Here is a 22,449-nt window from a genome sequence, read left to right as displayed (position 1 = left end):
CATATTGGCCGGCTTGGCAGTGTGACGTAGGTGTGAGGGCTGCCCGACACTCTAGTGTACTGTTTTTATTTTATTTGTGACACTTGCTTTGGCAATGTAAACGTATGTTTTCTCATGCCAAAAAAAGCTCCTTTGAATTAAATTGAATTGTATGAAAAACTGTGTTCCTAAAATAATAAGCAAAATGTCTGGGGATTCTGTCAGGGAATCTTTGGCTTTATAATTACTTTTTCCAGAGGCAGCTTATTGTCGTTGTCGGGTGGAAACCTTGTATGTCCAAAACCGTTAGTTTTGTATTTATCATTTTAAAAATGACTAAACTAGTGAAAACAGACGATCTACAAGCACACAACGCCTCGCACGGCCAGGCGTTGTGTGCATGTAGATCTGCTGTTTTCACTACTTTTGTGCAACGGCCTTGTATGTTGAAGTAGGGCTTTACTTTTTTGAAAACTTGGAGATACGAGGTTTCTGCCCGACAGTGGCGTTATGCTTTGTAACATAAAAGGCCTCGAGTGGAAGTTATTTTTAGAAAGTGTTAATTCTTTTGAACATTACTTTATGAGGCGGGAGGCATAGCTTTGACGTAAGGACGTGGGTACTCTCAGCCACAAACACCTTATGGCCCCCGGCTTTTCTCTTACATCACCACACATGTTCCCTTACGGTCTCCCATCGATTGCTTTCTCGTGACTTCTTCCAGGCGCCGTTTATTTCTACTTTTCAGTGTTTCACCGTTGCTTGTTGCGTAACGTCTCTCTGCTGGGCAAAAACAGCTTATCTCCATGTTTTTTTTGGTAAATTAATGCCCTGCTTGATCACGGCGTCACGCGAAAGCGTCAAAAGTAGCAGATCTGCGTTTTGAGCTTTTAGATCTGCTACTCTAGCTATTTCTTTATTTGAACCCTAAAAAGTAACACTTTTGGACGTGGTTTCCACCCGACAGAGCCGATTACTTGGTAGTAGGGCTGGACGACGTGACGATACTCTACATCACAATTACTTTAATCCATTAAGACCTGGAATTATTTTATACTTTAGCTATTGAAAAATAGCAGATCTACAAGCTCACAGCACGGCACCGAGTGCCACGCTTCAAAGCAAACAACAGAGGGTCCCTGGAACAACACATTTCGAGAATCGGATCAATACATTCAAAGACTTAAAGATTACACTTTTTGTGTGCTTATAGAACCCTTGTACAGCAATGTACTACATAATACATTGACTAATCAATTTGGTCTCTTATAAAAAATTAAATAAAAAATTGAATCAAGTTGATTCACTGATTGATTGCCTCGCCATTAATTGATTAACCCACATGGTGCAAGATTAAGTCGGTTACTGGTTCTAAATGTATTTGCCCGGTCGCAAGTTAACAAGTAACATCACACATCCAGGCTTCCGTTCACCTCTGCCTCTGTACGCTTGTTGCATAGCTGGGCGTAGTAACTAACTAGTAAGCCATAAATCAGCGTGAGGCTTCTCCCATGCATGCATGCATGCATGTAGGCCCTCTCTGTGCCGAGGCAAACACACAGCCAAGTAAAGTGGAGGTTTCCTGAGAGGTGGTGCTTGGTGGCTGAGGAATGTGGTGAATTCCTCTACGGCTGTGGGGCGAGGAGAGAGGGGAATGGAGAGAGAGACAGAGAGAGAGAGAGAGAGAGAGAGAGAGAGAGAGAGGGAGAGGGAGAGAGAGAGAGAGAGAGAGGGAGAGAGAGAGAGAGAGACGGAAACGGAGGTAATATTGTTGCTGTCGTCGGGCAGAAAGCTCTCATCTTATCTCTAACCTTTTGTGTGTTTTTTTGTAAATTAACACCCTACTACACCATCATACTCCAGCGCCACACAAAAGCATCAAAAGTAGCAGATTTGCAAGCTTGAAAGCTTGTTTTCAGCTAGTAGATCTGCTGCTTTTGTTATATCTTTTTTTATTTGAATCGTGAAAAGTAGCCGTTTTGGACATATTATGAGGTTGGCACCCGACGGAGACGATATACTGTACGGCAGTGGTTCCCAAAATGACGTTAGACATTTGCCCGGGACCCAAACTAGTGAAAACAGCAGATCTACACGCTGACAACGTGGCTATTTTCACTACTTTTTGTTTCCTAATTTACAGAATTTCTTAGATTTTTATTTTATTTACTAATGAAATGACTAATGCTATCTTTTTTTTCATTTAAAATAATAATAATTAAAAACTAAATGTAGGAAACCAAAGAAATTAACTCATACAGTGCCATCCGGCCACAAGGGGCGCTAGAGTGTCAGAAATGTATCCATAGACCTTCATTATAGCTTTCGTTGACCCTCCCCCAACTGGCACTCCAGTCAATGCTATGGAGGACGAGAGGAGGAAGCTAGCTGACACGTAGCCAAAATGCTAACCCATTTAGAAGCGCGATCTAAAGCTATTTCAGCCGCAAAAAACTTTCTCTTTGGGTCTGGGAACACAATCCGGAGAAAATCCTGTCTAAAGATGTGATTTATTATTGGAGTGGGCGGCGCGATGCGGCCGTTAGCGCGAATACGGCCCGTGGATGGCCGAGTCTAAGTCCCGGGCATGGATGGACGTCTAGACCGGGGCTTCGTTGAGGCCTCCGATAAAATAATTCATTACATTAAAAAAGCCGAACATGACTGCCGAACTGGACTACGTTCCGGAAGCGGCGCTGAACATTTGGTGAACATTGGGGGGCTCAAAAATGTATTTTAAACCATTTTTGGAATGGAATATATCGTCGGACCATGTAAAATGGCTAGCTGGCTAGCGTAGGACGAGCCAGGACCACCCACGACTCTACAAGCAGCTCAGGGTAAGTCAATTAATAAAAAAAAAATTGTATTGGATTGAAATAAAGCCGAACATGTTCGGGATAGGCACAGAATGAGTTAAGGGAACCATAAAAATGTGTCCGCGACCCACAAATGGGTCCGGACCCACTGTTTGGGAACCAGTGCTGTATGGTAACTGGTAAAGATATAGCCTAGTAGTGTATAGTAGAGACAGTGCATATAAGATGATATAGCCTAGTAGTGTATAGTAGAGACAGTGCATATAAGATGATATAGCCTAGTAGTGTATAGTAGAGACAGTGCATATAAGAGGAGCGCGAGAGGAGACTACAGACAGAGGGAGGCATTGAGTTTGGAAAGCAGTGCTGCTGGGGAAAGAACATTTCCTCAAGTACTGTAGGTTTGTTTTCTCGACAACAATGTTAAGTTTGCAACTCAGATAGAATGTTATTTAAGACTATGCTAGGTTCTTTGTTAACCTGACTTAACTTGTAGTTTCAATGTACAAGGTTCTTCCTTGGGGGTCCTCAGAGTTACTACAGGGGGTCCTCCAAATCTTTGTGTGGTAGACACTCTTTTTCTCCTTTTTGATATTAACCGCTTGAACCCTAACTTTAGCCAAAAATAGCAGATCTACAAGGTCACAACGCCTCGCAGCTGTGAGCAGCTGTGAGCTAGATCGGCTATTTTCGGCAAATGGGTTTGGTGTAGAGGGGAAAAAGAGCAGACTAAGTACAGAGTGAAAGGTCACGTTTATTAACTATTACCCAGGGGGCAAAGGAAGGTGTGCTGCATTTGCCCCGACATACAAAGTTGTCCACCAGAAATATTATCTATGACCCAGTAGGATCACAACCTATATGGACAACCCGGTCAATTTGTACAACAAAGTCCAATATGGCCGCCTTTAGTTTTAATGGGAGGGTGAATAGGGCACAATTTTAAACTGAGGGATATTTCCACGAAACTTCACAGGTTGATCAATGGTATACATATGAACATTTTTTGTATTGCAAGTTTCCATGAAATCCAATATGGCCGCCACAATATGGCCGCCATAATGTAAGGACCCAGAAAATAGGGTTTGCCTCTAACTTCTGAACCAGATGAGCTAGAAACACAAACTTGGTGTCTATTTCATGGTGTCTGACCATGGGAGACTCGATGGAATAGCTAATTTTATTATTGGGTGTGTCTGGACCTTTATTGTGCATATTTGCAAGATGGTGGACTCCCAAAATAGAGCTTTAACATAGTTTCTACCATGATTGTTGACTGCTTTTGCAAATACAAGCAATATGAATCCATTTGCTAAGATTTATGGCACATAAGGGACTTCTACCTGTATTATTCTTGAGTTTGCATGTTGTCAAAATGACTGTAAACGATATATTATATTTCCTGTCCGATTCTACTGTATGTAGTTGTAGCAATGACTTCAGATAAAATCAGAGACCAAAACAATGTATCTTAGAAATTATTTTTTAATTAAAAAAAAAGAAAAAAAGAGAGATTATCTCAATGAAATTAATGCAACTGCCTTTTTGGGTCTTTCACACATAGACATGCTTATGCTTTCCAACAACTTCAGCTTCAGGGAAATTATAATGAACACATGATTAAAAGTTTTATCTATTATGGCTGCTAGAGCAGCTCTTTTCAGGTGCAGGCCAAAGGCATTTTCTGTAGGTGGTAGCAGCTTCAACAGGGTTGATCGGTTATTTAGGAACTTGTACACTCTCAGCTTTGCCAGGTCAAAGTCCTCTGAATGGTCAGCTTTTGATGCATATACAGCTATTGTGAGGTCTCTAACCTGATTCTTGACATCCTCTGAGAGGGAATAAGAGGAATTTTCACCAAACTCCTGAAGTGCAGGGAGATCTAGACCCATGCTGGTCTTGAACCATGCCTTCTTTCCAGCATGATATAGGCACATCCTTTAACAGCAGACGTTGGTACCGTTCAGCGATTGCTCCAAAGGCTTCACCTTTCTGAAAGGACCAATGTCATACACTTTTGCTGCACAATATACAGCTCCTGATCCTCAAGAGTTTTTTGCTGTCTCTGAAAACAAAGCAAACCTTCTAAGATTCCTCTGTGAAGAATGGTGTCAAAATGAGACACTTAAGTCTGCTCTTGGTACAACCCATCTTTACCTGAGTGGAGGATTTAAAGAAGAGACAAGGAGTGTGGTGATCAAGGAGGGGTGTGTTGTTGATGTCCCTGCACTAGAGTCAACACAACAGGAGGCCGACACAAGGGTAATTCTACACACCATCTACATCTGTCCAGGCTCACAAAGTTGACAGAGTTGTCATCCATGCTAATGACACAGACATCGTCATCATGTGCCTATATCATGCTGCCACCCACCTCCTAGACCTTCCAGAGCTGTGGGTGAGAACAGAGCAGGATGCATATCTTCCTATCCATCACATGGTCTCAGCCCTTGGACTCGCACAGTGTCGTGCCCTGCCCTTTATTCACAGCCTGTGTGGCAGAGATACCACCAGCTATCCCTTTTTCACTGGAAAGAAGGCATGGTTCAAGACCAGCATCTCCCTGCACTTCAGGAGTTTGGTGAAAATTCCTCTTATTCCCTCTCAGAGGATGTCAAGAATCAGGTTAGAGACCTCACAACAGCTGTATATGCATCAAAAGCTGACCATTCAGAGGACTTTGACCTGGCAAAGCTGAGAGTGTACAAGTTCCTAAATAACCGATCAACCCTGTTGAAGCTGCTACCACCTACAGAAAATGCCTTTGGCCTGCACCTGAAAAGAGCTGCTCTAGCAGCCATAATAGATAAAACTTTTAATCATGTGTTCATTATAATTTCCCTGAAGCTGAAGTTGTTGGAAAGCATAAGCATGTCTATGTGTGAAAGACCCAAAAAGGCAGTTGCATTAATTTCATTGAGATAATCTCTCTTTTTTTCTTTTTTTTTTAATTAAAAAATAATTTCTAAGATACATTGTTTTGGTCTCTGATTTTATCTGAAGTCATTGCTACAACTACATACAGTAGAATCGGACAGGAAATATAATATATCGTTTACAGTCATTTTGACAACATGCAAACTCAAGAATAATACAGGTAGAAGTCCCTTATGTGCCATAAATCTTAGCAAATGGATTCATATTGCTTGTATTTGCAAAAGCAGTCAACAATCATGGTAGAAACTATGTTAAAGCTCTATTTTGGGAGTCCACCATCTTGCAAATATGCACAATAAAGGTCCAGACACACCCAATAATAAAATTAGCTATTCCATCGAGTCTCCCATGGTCAGACACCATGAAATAGACACCAAGTTTGTGTTTCTAGCTCATCTGGTTCAGAAGTTAGAGGCAAACCCTATTTTCTGGGTCCTTACATTATGGCGGCCATATTGTGGCGGCCATATTGGATTTCATGGAAACTTGCAATACAAAAAATTTTCATATGTATACCATTGATCAACCTGTGAAGTTTCGTGGAAATATCCCTCAGTTTAAAATTGTGCCCTATTCACCCTCCCATTAAAACTAAAGGCGGCCATATTGGACTTTGTTGTACAAATTGACCGGGTTGTCCATATAGGTTGTGATCCTACTGGGTCATAGATAATATTTCTGGTGGACAACTTTGTATGTCGGGGCAAATGCAGGTTTCCTAAAAAAAGGCTGGTTTGCCCCCTGGGTATATTGACAGTTCAAGTGGTTAAATATCTGAAAACACAAATTGACATGAATCCAAATTACACAGATGATTGTGCTGCAAATGATCAAACTACAGTACATGGAATCTATGAACAGGTTGTGGGGGTCCCTGCTTCATCTCTCTCTCAACTAAGGGGTCCTTGGGCTGAAAACACTTAAGACCCCTGTACAGATTGTTATTCCAATAGTACAGCATACTGCCCATGCTAGGTTCTTGTTTTGCTCGGGGGTCCTAGTTTCCTGAGGCAAAACGCTGTCTCTCTGCATTCTATGTGTTTACACATACACATAGTTGTAAGTTGCTCTGGTTTAAAGGAGTAGTTCACCCACCCCATGTTCCTATTTTCTATCAATCACACACCCCACGAAGCCTTGAATGCACGGATATTAGGTTGTTTTTGTCGCATTCCTAAGCCAATACTTTGATGCCATCAAATGATTGTCTCTTATCTGCAGGAATGCGACAAAAACAAGAACAATCTCCATGAATTCAAGACTTCATGGAGTGTGCAAGTCATTCGTTTAACTGCTCCTTTATGTGAGCTTGTATATTGTTATCTTCAAAAGACAGCAGTATGTTGAGGATGTGTAAAAGTGGGTCAGACAGCCATGGTGAGGATCAGAGGCAGGTTTTAAAGCCCTCTGTACCATGAGCAGACGCACTGCGCCGTAGGCTGGGGTCAGAGGTTAAACAAGCCACCGCGTTAGTCCACCCGACTAGGAGTAAATAAGGGATTATGGGCGGGCGGGCGGGCGGGCGGGTGGGGGGAGGGAGGGAGGGAGGTAACCCCCGCAGAGCGAACATGGGATATCACGATTATTGTGACAAAAGGAAATCGTGATTTACGATATTATCACGATAATCAAAATCCATTATCCTGAGGCAGAACATTTGCCAAAAAATAGCAGATCTACAAGCTTGTAGATCGTCATTTTTTTGGCAAAGACATTTGATAGAGTGAAAAAAAGACTGTATCGAGTACGTATATTATAAGTACCTTTTACCAATTATAGAGGGTTTAAGTGGTACCGGATAAGCAGCTCGACAAAGAAAAGGTGAATTGATCCAAGACTCCAAGTGCATGACGGAGGACGATATCACGATAAATTAAATCTCCACAATACGATTATCGTGAGTGTTTTTTTATCACGATAAATGATAATATTGCGTCTTGTCCCATCCCTACATGGGACGATGCACACAACCATGGGGGGGGGGTGGTGAAAGGCTGCAGTAGCACATGGGACATCAGAGCCCGACCCATGCCAGAGGTTTGGGTCCATGCCGATCCTAACTTTAGAGAGTCCCAGCCCAGGCTATTGTTTCTCACCAATCTAACACCTTAGATATTTTTTTCAAATATGTAAAAGAAACAGCAGATCTACAAGCTCGCAGCTCGACGTGGTGTCACCCACCGTTCACATCAGCTCACATAAATGTTGATACCGTCTATATATAGATGTGTATCAGTGTGTCCCTACATAAAAACGGCTTGTACTGTGATCTACCATCTTCCATCTACAAACATTGTCCGTTGTAATTTAACAAAACAACAGCTTAATCTGATCTACAGTAAAGGACACTACGCTCACGCAAATGCATTATCTTTATGCAGAAGGCCACTTCCAAAAGGAATTGGGAAGGCCCTCCAGACACCATCATCATCATCACATGCAATTCACGACTAAAGGCACATTAGCAGACGCTCTTACCCAAAGCACAAGACGGGAGCCCTAGCTTGAACCCTAGTTAACCGACAACAGGGTTGATCATTGAGTAATTAAAATGCTAAAGAGTAATTAAAGATGCTCAAGTAATTCTCTGCAGAGTAACAAGCGTAGCATGTATCTGACATCTATCTAGTAACATACTAACCTAATTGCATGCTTAGCATCGGTGGATAAACCAGTAAGTGTCTATCTAAATACGATACATACTGTAGTATCTGTGAACAAGTAAACAACACGTGGGGAGGCAGTGGCTCAGGAGGAGGTAGAGTGGACGCTTGGGAACCGAATGGTTTCCGGTTTGATCCCCCGGCTCTCCCTGGGTTAAGTGTCAAAGTGCCTTTGAGCAAGACACTGAAGCCCTGACTGCTTCCGAAGAGCAGGCTGGTGTTTATGCATGGTTTCCTCTGCTTGGTGAGTGAATTGCGTGAATGGTTGAAAGCAAAGAGCGCTATCGTACATCTATCTAAATAGCATAACTAGTCAACAGATTATGGGAGATAGGAAGATAGGGAGTGACTCTGATCTTTGTCAAGACTTTACAAGCTAGATTTACAAATGTGTCACAAGTTATTTTCAAATAGCTGATGAATATTTTTGATGCTATATCAACTCTTTTAGCTGCAGGAGAATCCCCTGGAACCGCCACTGAAGGCAAGCCAGCATGGAGGAAGAGTATATGCTACTAGTAGTATGTTAGGGAGCTATTAGTGGCGGTTCACTTTTTTTTCACCCATCTTGGATCCCCTTCTTCTTACATGGGACGCAAGCTAAGACACCCCACACGTGCACACACATGGCCAAACACACTCATTTTTTTTCAAATCTTAAAAAATAATATTCCAAACTTTTGGAGAATAGATTTACAAGCTAGATTTACAAATGTGTCGCAAGTTATTTTCAAATAGCTGATGAATATCTTTGATGCTATATACCAGGGGTCTTCAACAGGGGGTCCGGGACCCCTAGGGGGTCCTCAGACTCAGAGTTACTACAGGGGGACCTCCAAATCTTCCAATCCTTTTTATTTTAACAACTTAAACCATAGTGTCCATGTTCTGAGAACTGTAGCCAAAAATAGCAGATCTACAAGCTCACAACGCCTCGCAGCGCGAGGCGTTGTGATCGGCTATTAGGCTATTAGATCGGCTATTTTTGGCAAAGAGGTTTGGTGTAGAGGGGGAAAAGAGCAGACCAAGTACAGAGTAAACGGTCAATTGTATTAGGTAATGACCGCTCAAGCGGTTAAATATCTGAAAACACAAATTGACATGAATCCAAAATACACTGATGATTGTGCTGTCTAACAATGAAACTACATGGAATCTATGAATAGGTTGTGGGGGTCCCTGCTTCATCTCTCTCTCAACTAAGGGGTCCTTGGCCTGAAAACGTTGAAGAGCCCTGCTATATACTGTATCAACTCTTTCAGCTGGAGGAGAACCCTGTGGAAGTAACCGAACACTGACCTAGGACAGTGGAACCCTCGGAGCCGGAGCCGTTGCTGGACGAGTGGTACTCGGGGACGTCGAAGGAGCTGAGGGCGTCATCGTCGATGGACTGCGAGATGTCCTGCAGGTCCTCCATGCCGCCCATGAAGTCGTGGGTGGCGGGGCACAGCGGGCTGCCCAGCGCCGTGCCCGGGCACAGCGGGCTGCCCAGCACCGAGTCCTCCAGGGGCGAGGGGGGTCCGTAGTGGCTCTCCATGTCGACCATGATGCTGGAGGACAGGGCCCGCCGCGCTCTCACTCATCAGCCTGCAAGAGGAGGAACACAGCAGACAGTTAGGAGGTTCATGTGGGCCCAGGCATGGAATTTTGTCATTTTAGGGACAAGGCCACTTGGCCTTTTTGGTGTTGTCCATTTTGGTAACACATCTCCATTCAGAAACATTGCCATTCAGAAGATTGAATTCCATTCTAAGTGGGGGTGTTTCTGAATGAAGGTCTGCCCCCATCCATTTTTTGAGGGCACAAAGGCCAAATGCCAGGGCAGGAAGACCATCAAAATAAAACAAGATTTTAGTACATTGAAATAATTTGCTGGATTTAAAGGTTAGGAATGATAACCTAATCTGCATTGAAATAGATAAATAATGATATTTACAATCTGATCCATGCTCAGCCCTGCACCAATCAAAGTGAGGATTGGTTTTAAAGATGTCTTGGGGACACGGGGGAGTTAAGATTTCAAAATCTCAACAAAAAGACACTGGTGTGCTGTCTACATGACAAGAAAGAGACACTGGTGTCTACTGTCTACATATCGACCATAAAGAGACAGAGGAGAAAGTGGTACAGTCAGCTGGGGCATTAAGGCCACTGTGGCCTCAGGTCATGCCATTGGTTTGAGGGGCACAAGGCCAAACTGAGGAGCAACGGCGGCCATGGCCTTCATGAAATTCCTGTCGATATTTCTTGTTAAAAAGTTAAAGGTTCTGTATTAATCAGATAGTAAGCAATGCTATATAGAGTGTTTGTTCAGTTAATAGGGGCTCTCCCCGTCTCTCCAGCTCTTTAACAACTCATTTACTGCCAAGGCCTGAGTTTCCCAGAGTTACTAATTAACTATCATATTTATAAAATGTATTCAAAAATAATCACAGAAATAAGGTGAAAATAAAGTGCTTCCTGTCTGGGCCTGAAACGAGACCTGGATCTGCATTGGCTCCAACAGCTTGCAGACACGCCCCCTTTTCTCTGTTTCTACTGTAGATCCTGTCACATCATGGCCTGCAGCATTTCTTGCTACAGTAGCCCGATTTGGTGATCGTCCTTGTATGGCGTTGCACTCACAGATTTAGCAATCGTGCACGCGCAAAAAGGGGCGATCACATAAAAGAAGAAAATCCTATTTTATCAGGGCAGGCAACCGCGAAAGTCCTAGCAGGCATTGACGCTAAGGCTTGCCCACCTGCCCCCAGCAGGTAAATAAAACCTTCGGGCAGGTGAAGTTGGCTTTCAGGTTGCCCGACCGGACAAGTGCTCATTTGAGAGGGGATACAACGTCTATAAACACAACTCAAGATATCTGTCTAAACACCTGAAAGTGGGCAGCGCGCTCTGTCTTCTGGTCTGTGGAACGTAACAAGTGTGAAACCATATAGATATTCAATCATAGCTATGTAGGCATTTGGATTTGAAGGTATGAGCCGAGGTATGAAATCTTTTTAGCACAGTATCTATATATATATATATATATGTATATATTACCTACAGTATCATTTTATAATGGACAATTTACTTTTCGGGCAAGTAGAACATGACCTGTGCTTGCCCGACGGGCAAGTGCCTCTGAGACCTTAGTGTCAACCACTGTCGTAGTTTTTTCTTGTCAGTAAATGTGTTGATAATGTCTAAATGAAGACCTCTGAGGGCAAAGAGTGAGAGGAGAAGGAGGCAGGGACAACCTGCCAACAAGAGGCATAGTGATGAAGAACAGCCAGTCCACCACAGGCACTCATACTGTATCACAGCCAAGACCCATGACACACTTTATATGCCCTTATTTATAGCGTATCCACAACTTTCCAACGTCCCGTCGTGCATTGCTCATTGGTCAGAAGGAGTGCGGCAGTTCCGGCACCGCAGCCAAGAGTGATCTACAAGCTCACAACGGTCACATCTGCGACACGACGTGAGCTTGTATGTCTGCTGTTCTCTGGAAGTGTCCCACAAAAGATTCTACAGTAAATTCTCACGGAAACAGGTGGATAGAGTAGATTGACAGCAAACAGGGAGAGAGAGAGATGCGGAGAGACATGCAGTAAAGATCAGGAACAGGACTCGTTCCCGTCAATGTTTGAAAACTTTTTTCCCCCGCCTATAATGACACTGCCCAAAGATCGAGACGCCAGATTGAAAGTGGTTCAAATTGGGACAACGTATCGGCCAAATAATAAAAAAAAAAAAAAAAACGGAGGCGATCCAGGCACTCAAAGTTAAAAAGAGGAATGAGCCTTTATTAAATTAAAAGGCAACTGTCGACATGTTTCGACCACACAGGTCATCATCAGGGCAAACTCCACACACACTCAATACACTGTTATATGTATCGGCTGCATAACTGCACAATACTGAAGATCATCTTGTCATCACACAGGGCTGTTTAACATAGCACTGGGGTGGGGGTGGTGGTGGGGTGGGGTGGGAGGCTCAGTGACGAAACGGGGAGGTGGTCCGCTGGGACCGCGTACTACTCCTACAGATGACGCACACACAGGAATAGATGAGCGGGCCGGGCCAGGACGGGCCCTGCTGCAGTCAGTGTCGTATGACACAACAGAGAGGGCCGTGGCCCGTGCACGAGTCTTACAGCGCTAAATGTAGATACCGCAGTAACACGATCCATGCACCTCACTGCTCCAAAATGGATAGGGGGAGAGAGAGGCAGAGAGAGATACATAGAGAGAGAGAGAGAATATAGGTCACTGGGCTGGCCTAGGCCCAGTGTGCATAAGGTAAGGTGAGCAGGACTGCAGTTGGGTTGCATAAGACTGGGTTGCATAAGGTTAGGTTGGGTTAACGTTGACTAGGCTTGTTGGCACCCAGGCTCAGGCCTGCGCTGTCCTGTGCTGGCAGCATTACGAGTTACACGAGTATCCACTAGAGCCAGCTTAAAAGAAAGTGTGCTAAAGAGAGAGAGGGGCCTGGCCTGGCCTGGCCTGGCCTGGCCTGGCCTGCCTTGCATCAGCTGGGGACAAATTGCCCTCATATCATCCTCTACGACCCCAACCTGTGGGCCCAGGGCAAGTGGGCCCCTAAAAGATAAACGATTGTTTTCATTGTGATCCAGATAAATAGGAATTTAAAAGCGTACTGTAATGTTAGTTCTATTGATTCAAGCCGGAAACACAATCGATTGAATGATCATTAAAGGATAAAAATGCACCCCATTGATTCCGGAATCAATAGGGGTACATTTATTGTAATCAAATTATTGTTTTAGGATTGTGATAAAAAACTAAAAATACCAGTCAGACTCCCTAGTCGGGAGATAAGCGACTGTCAGGTCACATGTATGAGTATGATCGGTTACTTTTGACTATTTTCCCATAATTTTTTCCCGGCGGCGCGGGGGTCCACGGTGGTCCGCTGGAGGCCCCTGCGACCGCTCTGAAAGTTGCTCTGTGGAGTCTCCACTCCCACCCCCAGAAATCCTCAAATAAAAGTGGGTCAATCTCCAGTAAGCTCCCCTTCTTCTTCCCCAGCTAGAGGCAGCAGGCCCTCTGCTAAGACCAGCGAGGGAAGGAGATGTCAGCACAAACTCAGAGATCTACGTACGCCAGGGTTTTAGGGTTAGCAGCTAACAGCTGTTAGCTCCACTAAACTCCACTGCGCTCTGCCCCTGCCAGGCTGTTCCTTCACACATGGCTGCCTTTGGAGACGAGGCTGGCGGCTTATCTAACCTTATTTCACCCTGCCTGCGCGTAGTATATGCGGCTCAGCCGCGCTATTCTGGACATGAGAAGAATGACTGCATGCTCAAAACGTTTCCACACCACCACCCCACCCCCCCTGCGGTGGTCCACGCTCGCTAGCGCTCCTCCGAGCTTTAAGTTCCAACACTTAAACGAATGGTATTTCATACGAGGCATCCAGCCAACCTGACCCCGCTTTTAAGGACAGATCAGATTTTGCCTGCAGGAGCAAGCAGCTGAACGTTATGGCGAGCTGGCATGGATGAAGAGTATATGCTGCTAGTATTTTAGGGAGCTATTCGCGGTGGTTCACTTTTTTTTTTTTTTTTCTTGGAGCCCCTTCTTCTCACACGGGACGCAATCTGAGACATCCCACACGTGCACACGCCACACACACACACACGGCCAAACACACTCATTTTTCAAACATGCAAACCACTATATACGTCTCATATACATGAATCTCATACAGTATATGAATAGTGAATAGCCGTCTTACTTTGACTTAAGAATATCGAAAAAGTTAAGACTTTTTTATTTGACAATTTTTTGACCAGATGACCAAAAAATAAATAAAATAAAATGCAAGTCATGAAGTTTTAAAAATAATCTTGGGATACCTCCAAAACAGACAAGCCCTCAGGGGCCAGGCAGTGCACCCTGTGATCTTTGCACCCCCCCCCCCCCCCCCACACACACAAATGAGTGAGGGAGGGGGAGTTGGGGGGAGGCTGGGAACCAATCCACTGAGCTATACGGCCTACTTTAGGATCACTGACTCAGTATTTTTTTATTTGGGCTGCATGGAATTGTGAATGGAGGACAGGTTCACCTTGCAGCTCTAGCTAGCTACCGCTGCTGCTGCTGCTGCTGATATAAAAGCTACTACTAGCCTCGTTAGCATTCAGCCTCCGGCGCGCGTCCCCAGCGACCTCAAGGACGCTCTCCATTTAGAGGACATCCTGTGTGTCTCAGGCGCTAGCATTCACTCGGCACCGTCTCATTACCATGCTGCCGGCCGCTTACAGGAGGGAATAACAAGACATCCTCTCAGCTATTTTCAGTGTCTTGGCTGCGGTTTTGTTCCCCCCCCCCCCCCCCCCACCCCCCACCCCACAGAAGCCCTGTCTGTCCTGCTGCCAATTAACTTTTCAGAGATATTATCACTGGGTGAGACGCGATGGGATGGGATGTGTTGACAGTGGCGGAAAGTAACTGAGTACGTTTTACTGCCAAGTACTGTACTTGATCGAAATCTTTCAAAACGTTATTCTCTCTACTCCACTGCGTTTTTCTAGACACAAGTATTTTCTGAAGTATTTCTGAAAACTTTGGTCACTAGTTACTTTGCAGATTTAGATCTTTATAACAACTCACAACTCAAAACATGTATTTAAACTAGCAAACTATCTTGAGAAAGCTTGGGACTTAAGAAAAAAAAGCATTGTACAACCAGTAGGGGTTAAGTACCATATGTTCTGTTTTGCCTTACTTTTGATGTATGTAAAAGAAAAAAGGAATGTACTTACGAATATTGTAATATATTTTGAAAAGGTGTCATATAATCCCATGAGGGATGGGCCACGAGGTGGCATGACACTTAAATAAAAGTATTCATTCATTCATTCATTCATTCATTCATTCATAACAAATCATTCATTAACTACTTGAGCCCCACTTTTTAAGCTAAAAGCTACGCGGAATAGACCATGCTCACAATGCATGGTAATGCAACACATTGAGAGACATTTAAAAAATAAATAAACTAAAAACAAAAAAAGTTTGACAAACATTTTGAAAAGGGTTTCCCACAATTATTAATAGAAGTATTATTTAAAAAAAAAGAAGAAAGTGGGTGGGCATGTTATTCAAACAAACCCCACCGACCGCCACACTCTCCCAGGGTTATTATAATAGAAACACAACCTCTATGGAAGGATGCAGTCAGCTATACACAGTTAGTGACAGGTGAGAGACATTGTCAGCCTACCCTGAGCACACATGACTTTCTATTTAAATAACATGCATAACAACAACACAACCTCATAACCCCAGAGGGCCCACCACACACACACACACACACACACACACAGTACCAGTAGCAGCTACGTATGTCCGTATATGCCGGTGATGAGCACATGGCGGACCCAGCTAACCCCCTAACCCCGAGAGGTGCTGGCAACACACAACACAAGCTGTATGTAAACACACACACACACACACACACACACACACACACACACACACACACACACACACACACACACACACACACACACACACACACACACACACACACACACACACACACACACACACACACACACACACACACACACACACACACACACACACACACACACACACACGTAGCAGCTCTTAAAGAGCATGGGTCAATAGAGCTGCTTAGGGAGGATAGGATATGGCGGACGGCCAGGAACGGGGGTTGACTTAGGTGACATTACAACTTATATCACATCAGAGAGAGAGAGAGACACACACTATAAGACACAGGAGGAGGACATAACAGTGGTTCCTAGGGTAACAGCGTGGGGGGGGGGGGGCTTTTTGTCCGTCCCCCCCCCCCCCGGAGGTCAGGACCCCTCTTGTGTTCTCCCGGACCAAAGCCCCGCCGAGAAGGGCACTCCGCTAAAGTGAGAGAGGACGGAGCAAGGTCACACTTGTTTGCGCGCTCAGAGGTTTTAGTGTGGGCCGGCGGAGGGGTTAAGGGTCTGTGTGAGTGAGTGGGGGGAAGGGACTGGGAGGGGACAGGACAGGACGGGAGGAGTCGCCCCCCCCCCCCCACACACACACACACACACACCACCACAACTCACCCCCAGAGTCGGCGAGCCGATGATGGTGCATTCCAACACACACAGTTTTTTTTTTCCATATTTTTCTGCTCTACACCAGGGTTCCCCAATAGGCGGACCACTACTGTCTGGCCCACACCAACCCCAGAAATAACGGTGGTATAAGAGCAGCAACAACACTAGCATATCGTCATTGTCGGCTGGAAATCTCGTATCTCCAAATTTGTACGTTCTTTCGCAAATCATACAAGGCCGTCGCACAAAAGTAGTGAAAACAGCAGATCTACAAGCACACAACGCCTCGCGGTGCGAGGCGTTGTGTGCTCGTAGATCGGCTGTTTTCACTAATTTAAATCATTTTAAAAATTATAAATTCAAAACGGATTTTTGGACATACAAGATTTTCACCCGACAACGACGATATCTGAACTGTCGCTGGAGTAGCAGGAACGCCGCCGTCGCCCCCTGCAATGTTGTGCCCTCGGCTTGGTACCCTAGACATAATTCGGCCCTTGGGGAAAACTAATTGGGGAACCCTGCTCTACACACTTGATCATACTACACTGTAGTAGTAGTATGATCGAGTAGGGCACGCTGTAGTAACTAACTACAGCATCACACAAAAGCATAAAAACTAACTCGAAACACGGCGCGAAGCGATGCATTTTGAGATTGTGTAGAATAGATCTGCAACTTTTGCCATTTTTTAATTTGAATCCTGAAAAGTAAAAGTTTTGGACAAAAGTGGTTAACGCCCCATTAAGGTTATCCGATGCAAAATAGGATACATGTCGTGTATTGCCATTGTAATGTCTGTAGTACCATAAAAAGCTTGATTTCCACTTGCGCGTCAAGTCTCTCACCGAAAATCGTCAATCTAAAAGATCCTAATGAGTTGCGTCACGGCGCGGTGTGAGCTTTTAGATCGGCTATTTTCGGTGCGACGCTTAAGTATAAACCAGGCCCAGCAGTGACCACAGAACTAAGTGTGTGACTGTGAATGGAGGAGCATATATTTTCCATACAGTCCGTTTGATGATGGATCTCCACACACACACACACACACACACACACACACACCCACACACCCACACACCCACACACCCACACACACACACACACACACACACACACAGGGGCTTAGCATAGCTAGCTACCCAACCCCCACTAGCACCGCTAACCCACTCCAGAGAGGAGCAGCCCACATTAGTCAGACAGCCCGTAAAGCGGCTTGCGGAGGCTATAAGGCTGAGGCTAGACCACCAGTACTAGAGTGTACACACTGTGTACAGTTCTGTAGACAGGAGGCTCCCAGGGGAATGGAGACAGTGTACACAGTCACACACAGTAGGGCTGTGCAATATATCAATATTATATTGATGTTGTGATGATAATGATATCGTTTTAGATATCATTTTGATCACTTAAAGGAGTAGTTCACCCCCAAAAGGACTTTTTCTCTATTGATTACTCATGCCATAGAGAGTTGAGTTAAATAATATGTTTTTGTATTTGTCGCATTCCTAAGACAAAAATTTGATTATAATAAATTTACCCCCATTGATTCCAGTTGGGGACCTGAATGCATGATGGGGAAACCGTCAGGGTACATTTATTATAAACACATTTTTTGTCTTAGGAAAGTGACAATAAACTACAAATACTATTGAACTCAAGTCTCCATGGCGTTAGTAATCAATAGAAGAAAAGTCATTTTGGGGGTGAACTACTCCTTTAAGCCTTATTTTAAATGTTCAAAATCGTTTCAAGAAATTCTCACAAATAGCGAATGACATGTACAAGTTCACAACACTTTGCGTTGCACGTCTAGTTTCACTCGTGTGATTCGATATGATTCAAATGATATCATGAGTCATGGTTCAATATTTCATTCGTTTCATATTTTCCCGTCACTGAACCTACTTCACCGTACAAGAATGTCAAGCAAAAAGGTTGGTCACTCTTTCTGAAAAGAACTGTTCCATTTCCATCTGTACGTGGAAAGGGTTTGGACGTACAAGCTTTCCTCCAGACAGTCAGCAAGGATATACAATATATTATATCGTCGTTGTCGGGTGGAAACCTTGTATGTCCAAAACCGTTTGTTTGTATTTATGATTTTAAAAATGATTTAAGCTAGTGAAAACAGCCGATCTACAAGCACACAACGCCTTGCGGTGCGAGGCGTTGTGTGCTTGTAGATCGGCTGTTTTCACTACTTTTGTGCGACGGCCTTGTATGACGAAGCAGGGCTTTACTTTGCGGGGAAAAAAACATAGAAATTGGAAACTCGGAGATACGAGGTTTCTGCCCAACCACGACGATATTCTGTATGGTTTCCTCCAGACAGTCAGTGAGGATATACAGTATATTACATATACTGTATGTGCCACTAAGCTGACAGCTTTTATGGCAGAGCCCGGAGGAGATATTCATTGCTCTCTCGGAGCAGTGCACTCAATACGGGATCAGGACATCCAATCCTGTGAAATCTCTCTCTACTCCCACACACACACAGGCAGTCACAGATGGACATCTGGCTACGGCACAATACTGATAGGCTATAATCAGCATGTCTGACATGTCTATAATCTTGCAGCCCATGTCTGTAGCTGGAGCTACACACTGTACACACAATACAGTGTAGCTGCATGCTTGTCAAACCCAGGGCCATGGGCTGAAGGAGGAACTCAAACCCAGTGGTGTAAAGTAACTATAAGTACATTTACTTAAGTACTGTACTTACAGTAAGTACACTTTTGAAGTATTTATACTATACTTCAGTATTTCCGATTTCCAATACTTTTACTTCTACTCCACTACATCTAGGATCCAAATATTGTACTTTTACTGCACTACAATTATTTGAAAACTTCAGTTACTAGTTACATTGCAGACATAAATTATAATATAAAACATACATAAACCACTTTAGCCATATTTCATACGTAGGAAGTTTGAAAATAGCCAATCTACAAGCTTGTAGATCTGATATTTTCAAACAGTTTGTACTTTTACTTTTGTTACTGTAAGTACATTTTAATGCCAACACTTTGATTCTTCTACACTTTCAGTGCACTTTGAATTCTGAACTTTTACTTGTAACATCCGATTACATCTAGTTTCAAGTTTCAAGTTTATTTCGCCATTTACATTAAAATTGTCATTAAAATGCATTGGAATTCTTGTTCTACGTTGCAGTATTGACACTTTTACTTAAGTAAAGAATGTGAGTACTTTTTACACAACTGCTCAAACGTCACTCTGTGTGTGTAAAATGTGTACAGTATGTGTGTGCATGTGTACATTATGTGTGTGCATGTGTACAGTATGTGTGCATGCATGCGTGTGTGTGTCATAGCAGGAACATGTAGTTAGATAAGGTCCTGGCAGGGGTTCAAGAAGACAAGACACAGGTGTGTCATTGTGAGCCTGTCTAGACCAGACACTGAAAAACACATTAACACAACATGATACGGCTGTGTGAGTAAAGAGCTGTGTCAGGCTCACAGAATGGTACTGTACATGTAATATTTGAGATTAACGATTTAATTGTGTTTTTGGCATTGCACATCGGACCGTATAAAATTCGAACACTTCTGTCCGGCTTATAAGCTTCCTAAAGAAACATTCCACAAGGCAGATATGATTAATAACTCACAATTGCCCAGAATTGGGATGCCAGGGTTGAGAAGAAACAACGCTCTCTCAGAGACGGACCAAACTAAAAGGAGTTCAGAAAAACAGTGAATAAATAAGGATGGGACGATATGCGATATTATCGTTTATCGTGATAAAAAAACACTCACGATAATCTTATCGAGGAGATTTAATTCATCGAGATATCGTCCACTCATGCACTGGGATCAACTCACCTTTTATTTGCCGAGCTGCATATCCGGTACCACCGGTACTTATAATATATGTACTTGATACAGTCTTTTTTTCACTCTATCAAATGTCTTTGCCAAAAAATTGCCGATCTACAAGCTCACAACGCGTCACACATTGTGACGCGTTGTGAGCTTGTAGATTGGCTATTTTTTGGCAAATGTTCCACCCCAGGATAATGGATTTTGATTATCGTGATAATATCGTAAATGGCGATGTCTTTTGTCACAATAATCGTGATATGAAATTTTCATATCGTCCCATCCCTACCAGTGGGGGAAGAAAAAAGAAAACACTCCCAAGTCTCCCAAAGCGACCTTGGCGTTTGACTAACATGACAATCCAACTTCAAAAAGTATGATTACACACTGTGTGTGTGTGTGTGTGTGTGTGTGTGTGTGTGTGTGTGTGTGTGTGTGTGTGTGTGTGTGCGTGTGTGTGTGTGTGTGTGTGTGTGTGTTTTGTAAGCAAACCACAGGTTAATGTTTAATCTCCTCTGACCCGTGGGCCTAAGCACAGCACTGTGAGAGCTGGGGCCCCGCGAGGGGCTGGTCACTGGGGGGGGGGGGGGGGGGGGGGGTCTCACTCTCACGGGAGGAACACGGCCCGATTGGCAGGGTTATCAAGTAATCAATATGTCAGTAGTATGTCGTGGTACGTGCACTTGTCCTTGTCTGTGGCATATGTAAGATTTTGTTTTTACATAACATTATGATGTTCTCATTTTGATCATGTGACCCAATTACTGAACGTCAAGGCGCCAGGCTTTCTTCATAACATGTATGACACCGATTTACTACGACACATTATATGACTAGTGGTTCTCAAACGTTTTATTTGCAAGGACCGCCAACACTCTGGGAGTGTACAAATGGAACCAACTCCATTTGATTCCATTGTGTACACTCTCAGAGTTACTGACCTGTTGTGGTAATTTAGGGCTATGTCTTTATGGGTTGTTTCAAGTGAAATTATTATCCGGTCATTTTGTATGTCCGTGACAAAAATGTCCAGCACAAGCCAACGTGGCGATGATGACCCCTGCCGATTGGGCTAGTCCATCAGATGTCCCCGTCTGTTTGAAGAGTCCGAGTTTATGAGCCCCAGCTCAGAGCTTGGACCGTGCCCGAAGAGTAAACAGTGAGGTGGCTCTCTTATCGCCAATGTGCCGTGTTTTAACGATAGCCTGGGGCGGCACCCTATCTATCTCCTAGGGTTAGAAGGAGCGAGCATTATGAATACATGCTAGTGGGTAAGGTTATGGACTCCGGGCTGTTAGCCGGCTGTAGAGTTAGTTTATGATAAATGAGATCCATGTGATTGCCGATGCACAGTTCAAGACCATCAGGTCGTTCACCTCGACTCGTTTCAGGGCCAAGGACCTGTAAAGTAATAGTCTGTGTTTATCAAGTCTAAAAATAAAAGCTAAACTTCAAAGCGTTTGGACCAGTGAATACATTCAGTTACATAAAAGCAAGTTCCTCAACATGCAGCCATGTACTGTGAAGTGCCTTAGGTGACTAAGGCAAGTAGGTTAGGTGACTGGAGAGCTGCGATCTGAGATACCTACATTTTTTTCTCAATTTCATAAAATCGAGTTAGACAGAACAGAGAATTTTGGGATGACGCAATTTCTGGTTGCATCATGGGAAGTGTAGTCCTTGCATCACTCACGAGCACAGTCCAGGGTAAACCACCGGCGGTATGTGTTAACCACGTTCAAACCTGGCATCCCTATTTTTGGCCACGTCGTTATAGGTGAAAAATGTCCAAAAATATCCAGTCTGCAAGCTCACAACTTGTTGCTTTTAAATACATAGGACTTTTATAACCACATGACCCCTAGCGTCCCTATTCTGGGGGCGATAATTAGGCAAAAATAGCACACCTACAAGCTAAGCATGCCGATCTGCTATTTCCGGCGAATATTCAAAGGACACTTTTAAAGCTACCTCTGTAGTGAAAAGACTAGGTGAAGGTATTTGGTATAGAGATACAAATAGGAGTGGGTCAAGACAAAAACAGACACTGGGGGACCCGAGTCAACTAAGGGTATTTTTACGCGAGGACAAATTGATCTGAGTCCGCTAAACTA

At 43.9% G+C, this 22,449-nt stretch overlaps 1 protein-coding gene across 1 annotated transcript in view; it reads right to left on the bottom strand.

Annotated features, from left to right (window-relative positions):
- pparab (peroxisome proliferator-activated receptor alpha b) overlaps positions 1 to 22,449 on the bottom strand; it is a 98,143-nt gene that overhangs the window by 58,453 nt on the left and 17,241 nt on the right. Inside the window, exon 2 of the mRNA XM_080736420.1 lies at positions 9,698 to 9,985. Coding sequence (XP_080592546.1) covers positions 9,698 to 9,944 — 247 coding nt within the window. The 5' untranslated portion in view covers positions 9,945 to 9,985. The remainder of the gene's footprint in view (positions 1 to 9,697; positions 9,986 to 22,449) is intronic.

Source organism: Nannobrachium achirus, assembly GCF_963921795.1.
Source record: "Nannobrachium achirus genome assembly, chromosome: 11".
Classification (NCBI taxonomy): domain Eukaryota; kingdom Metazoa; phylum Chordata; class Actinopteri; order Myctophiformes; family Myctophidae; genus Nannobrachium; species Nannobrachium achirus.
Note: the sequence above shows the minus strand (reverse complement) of the source record. Positions and strands in the feature narration are given on the sequence as shown.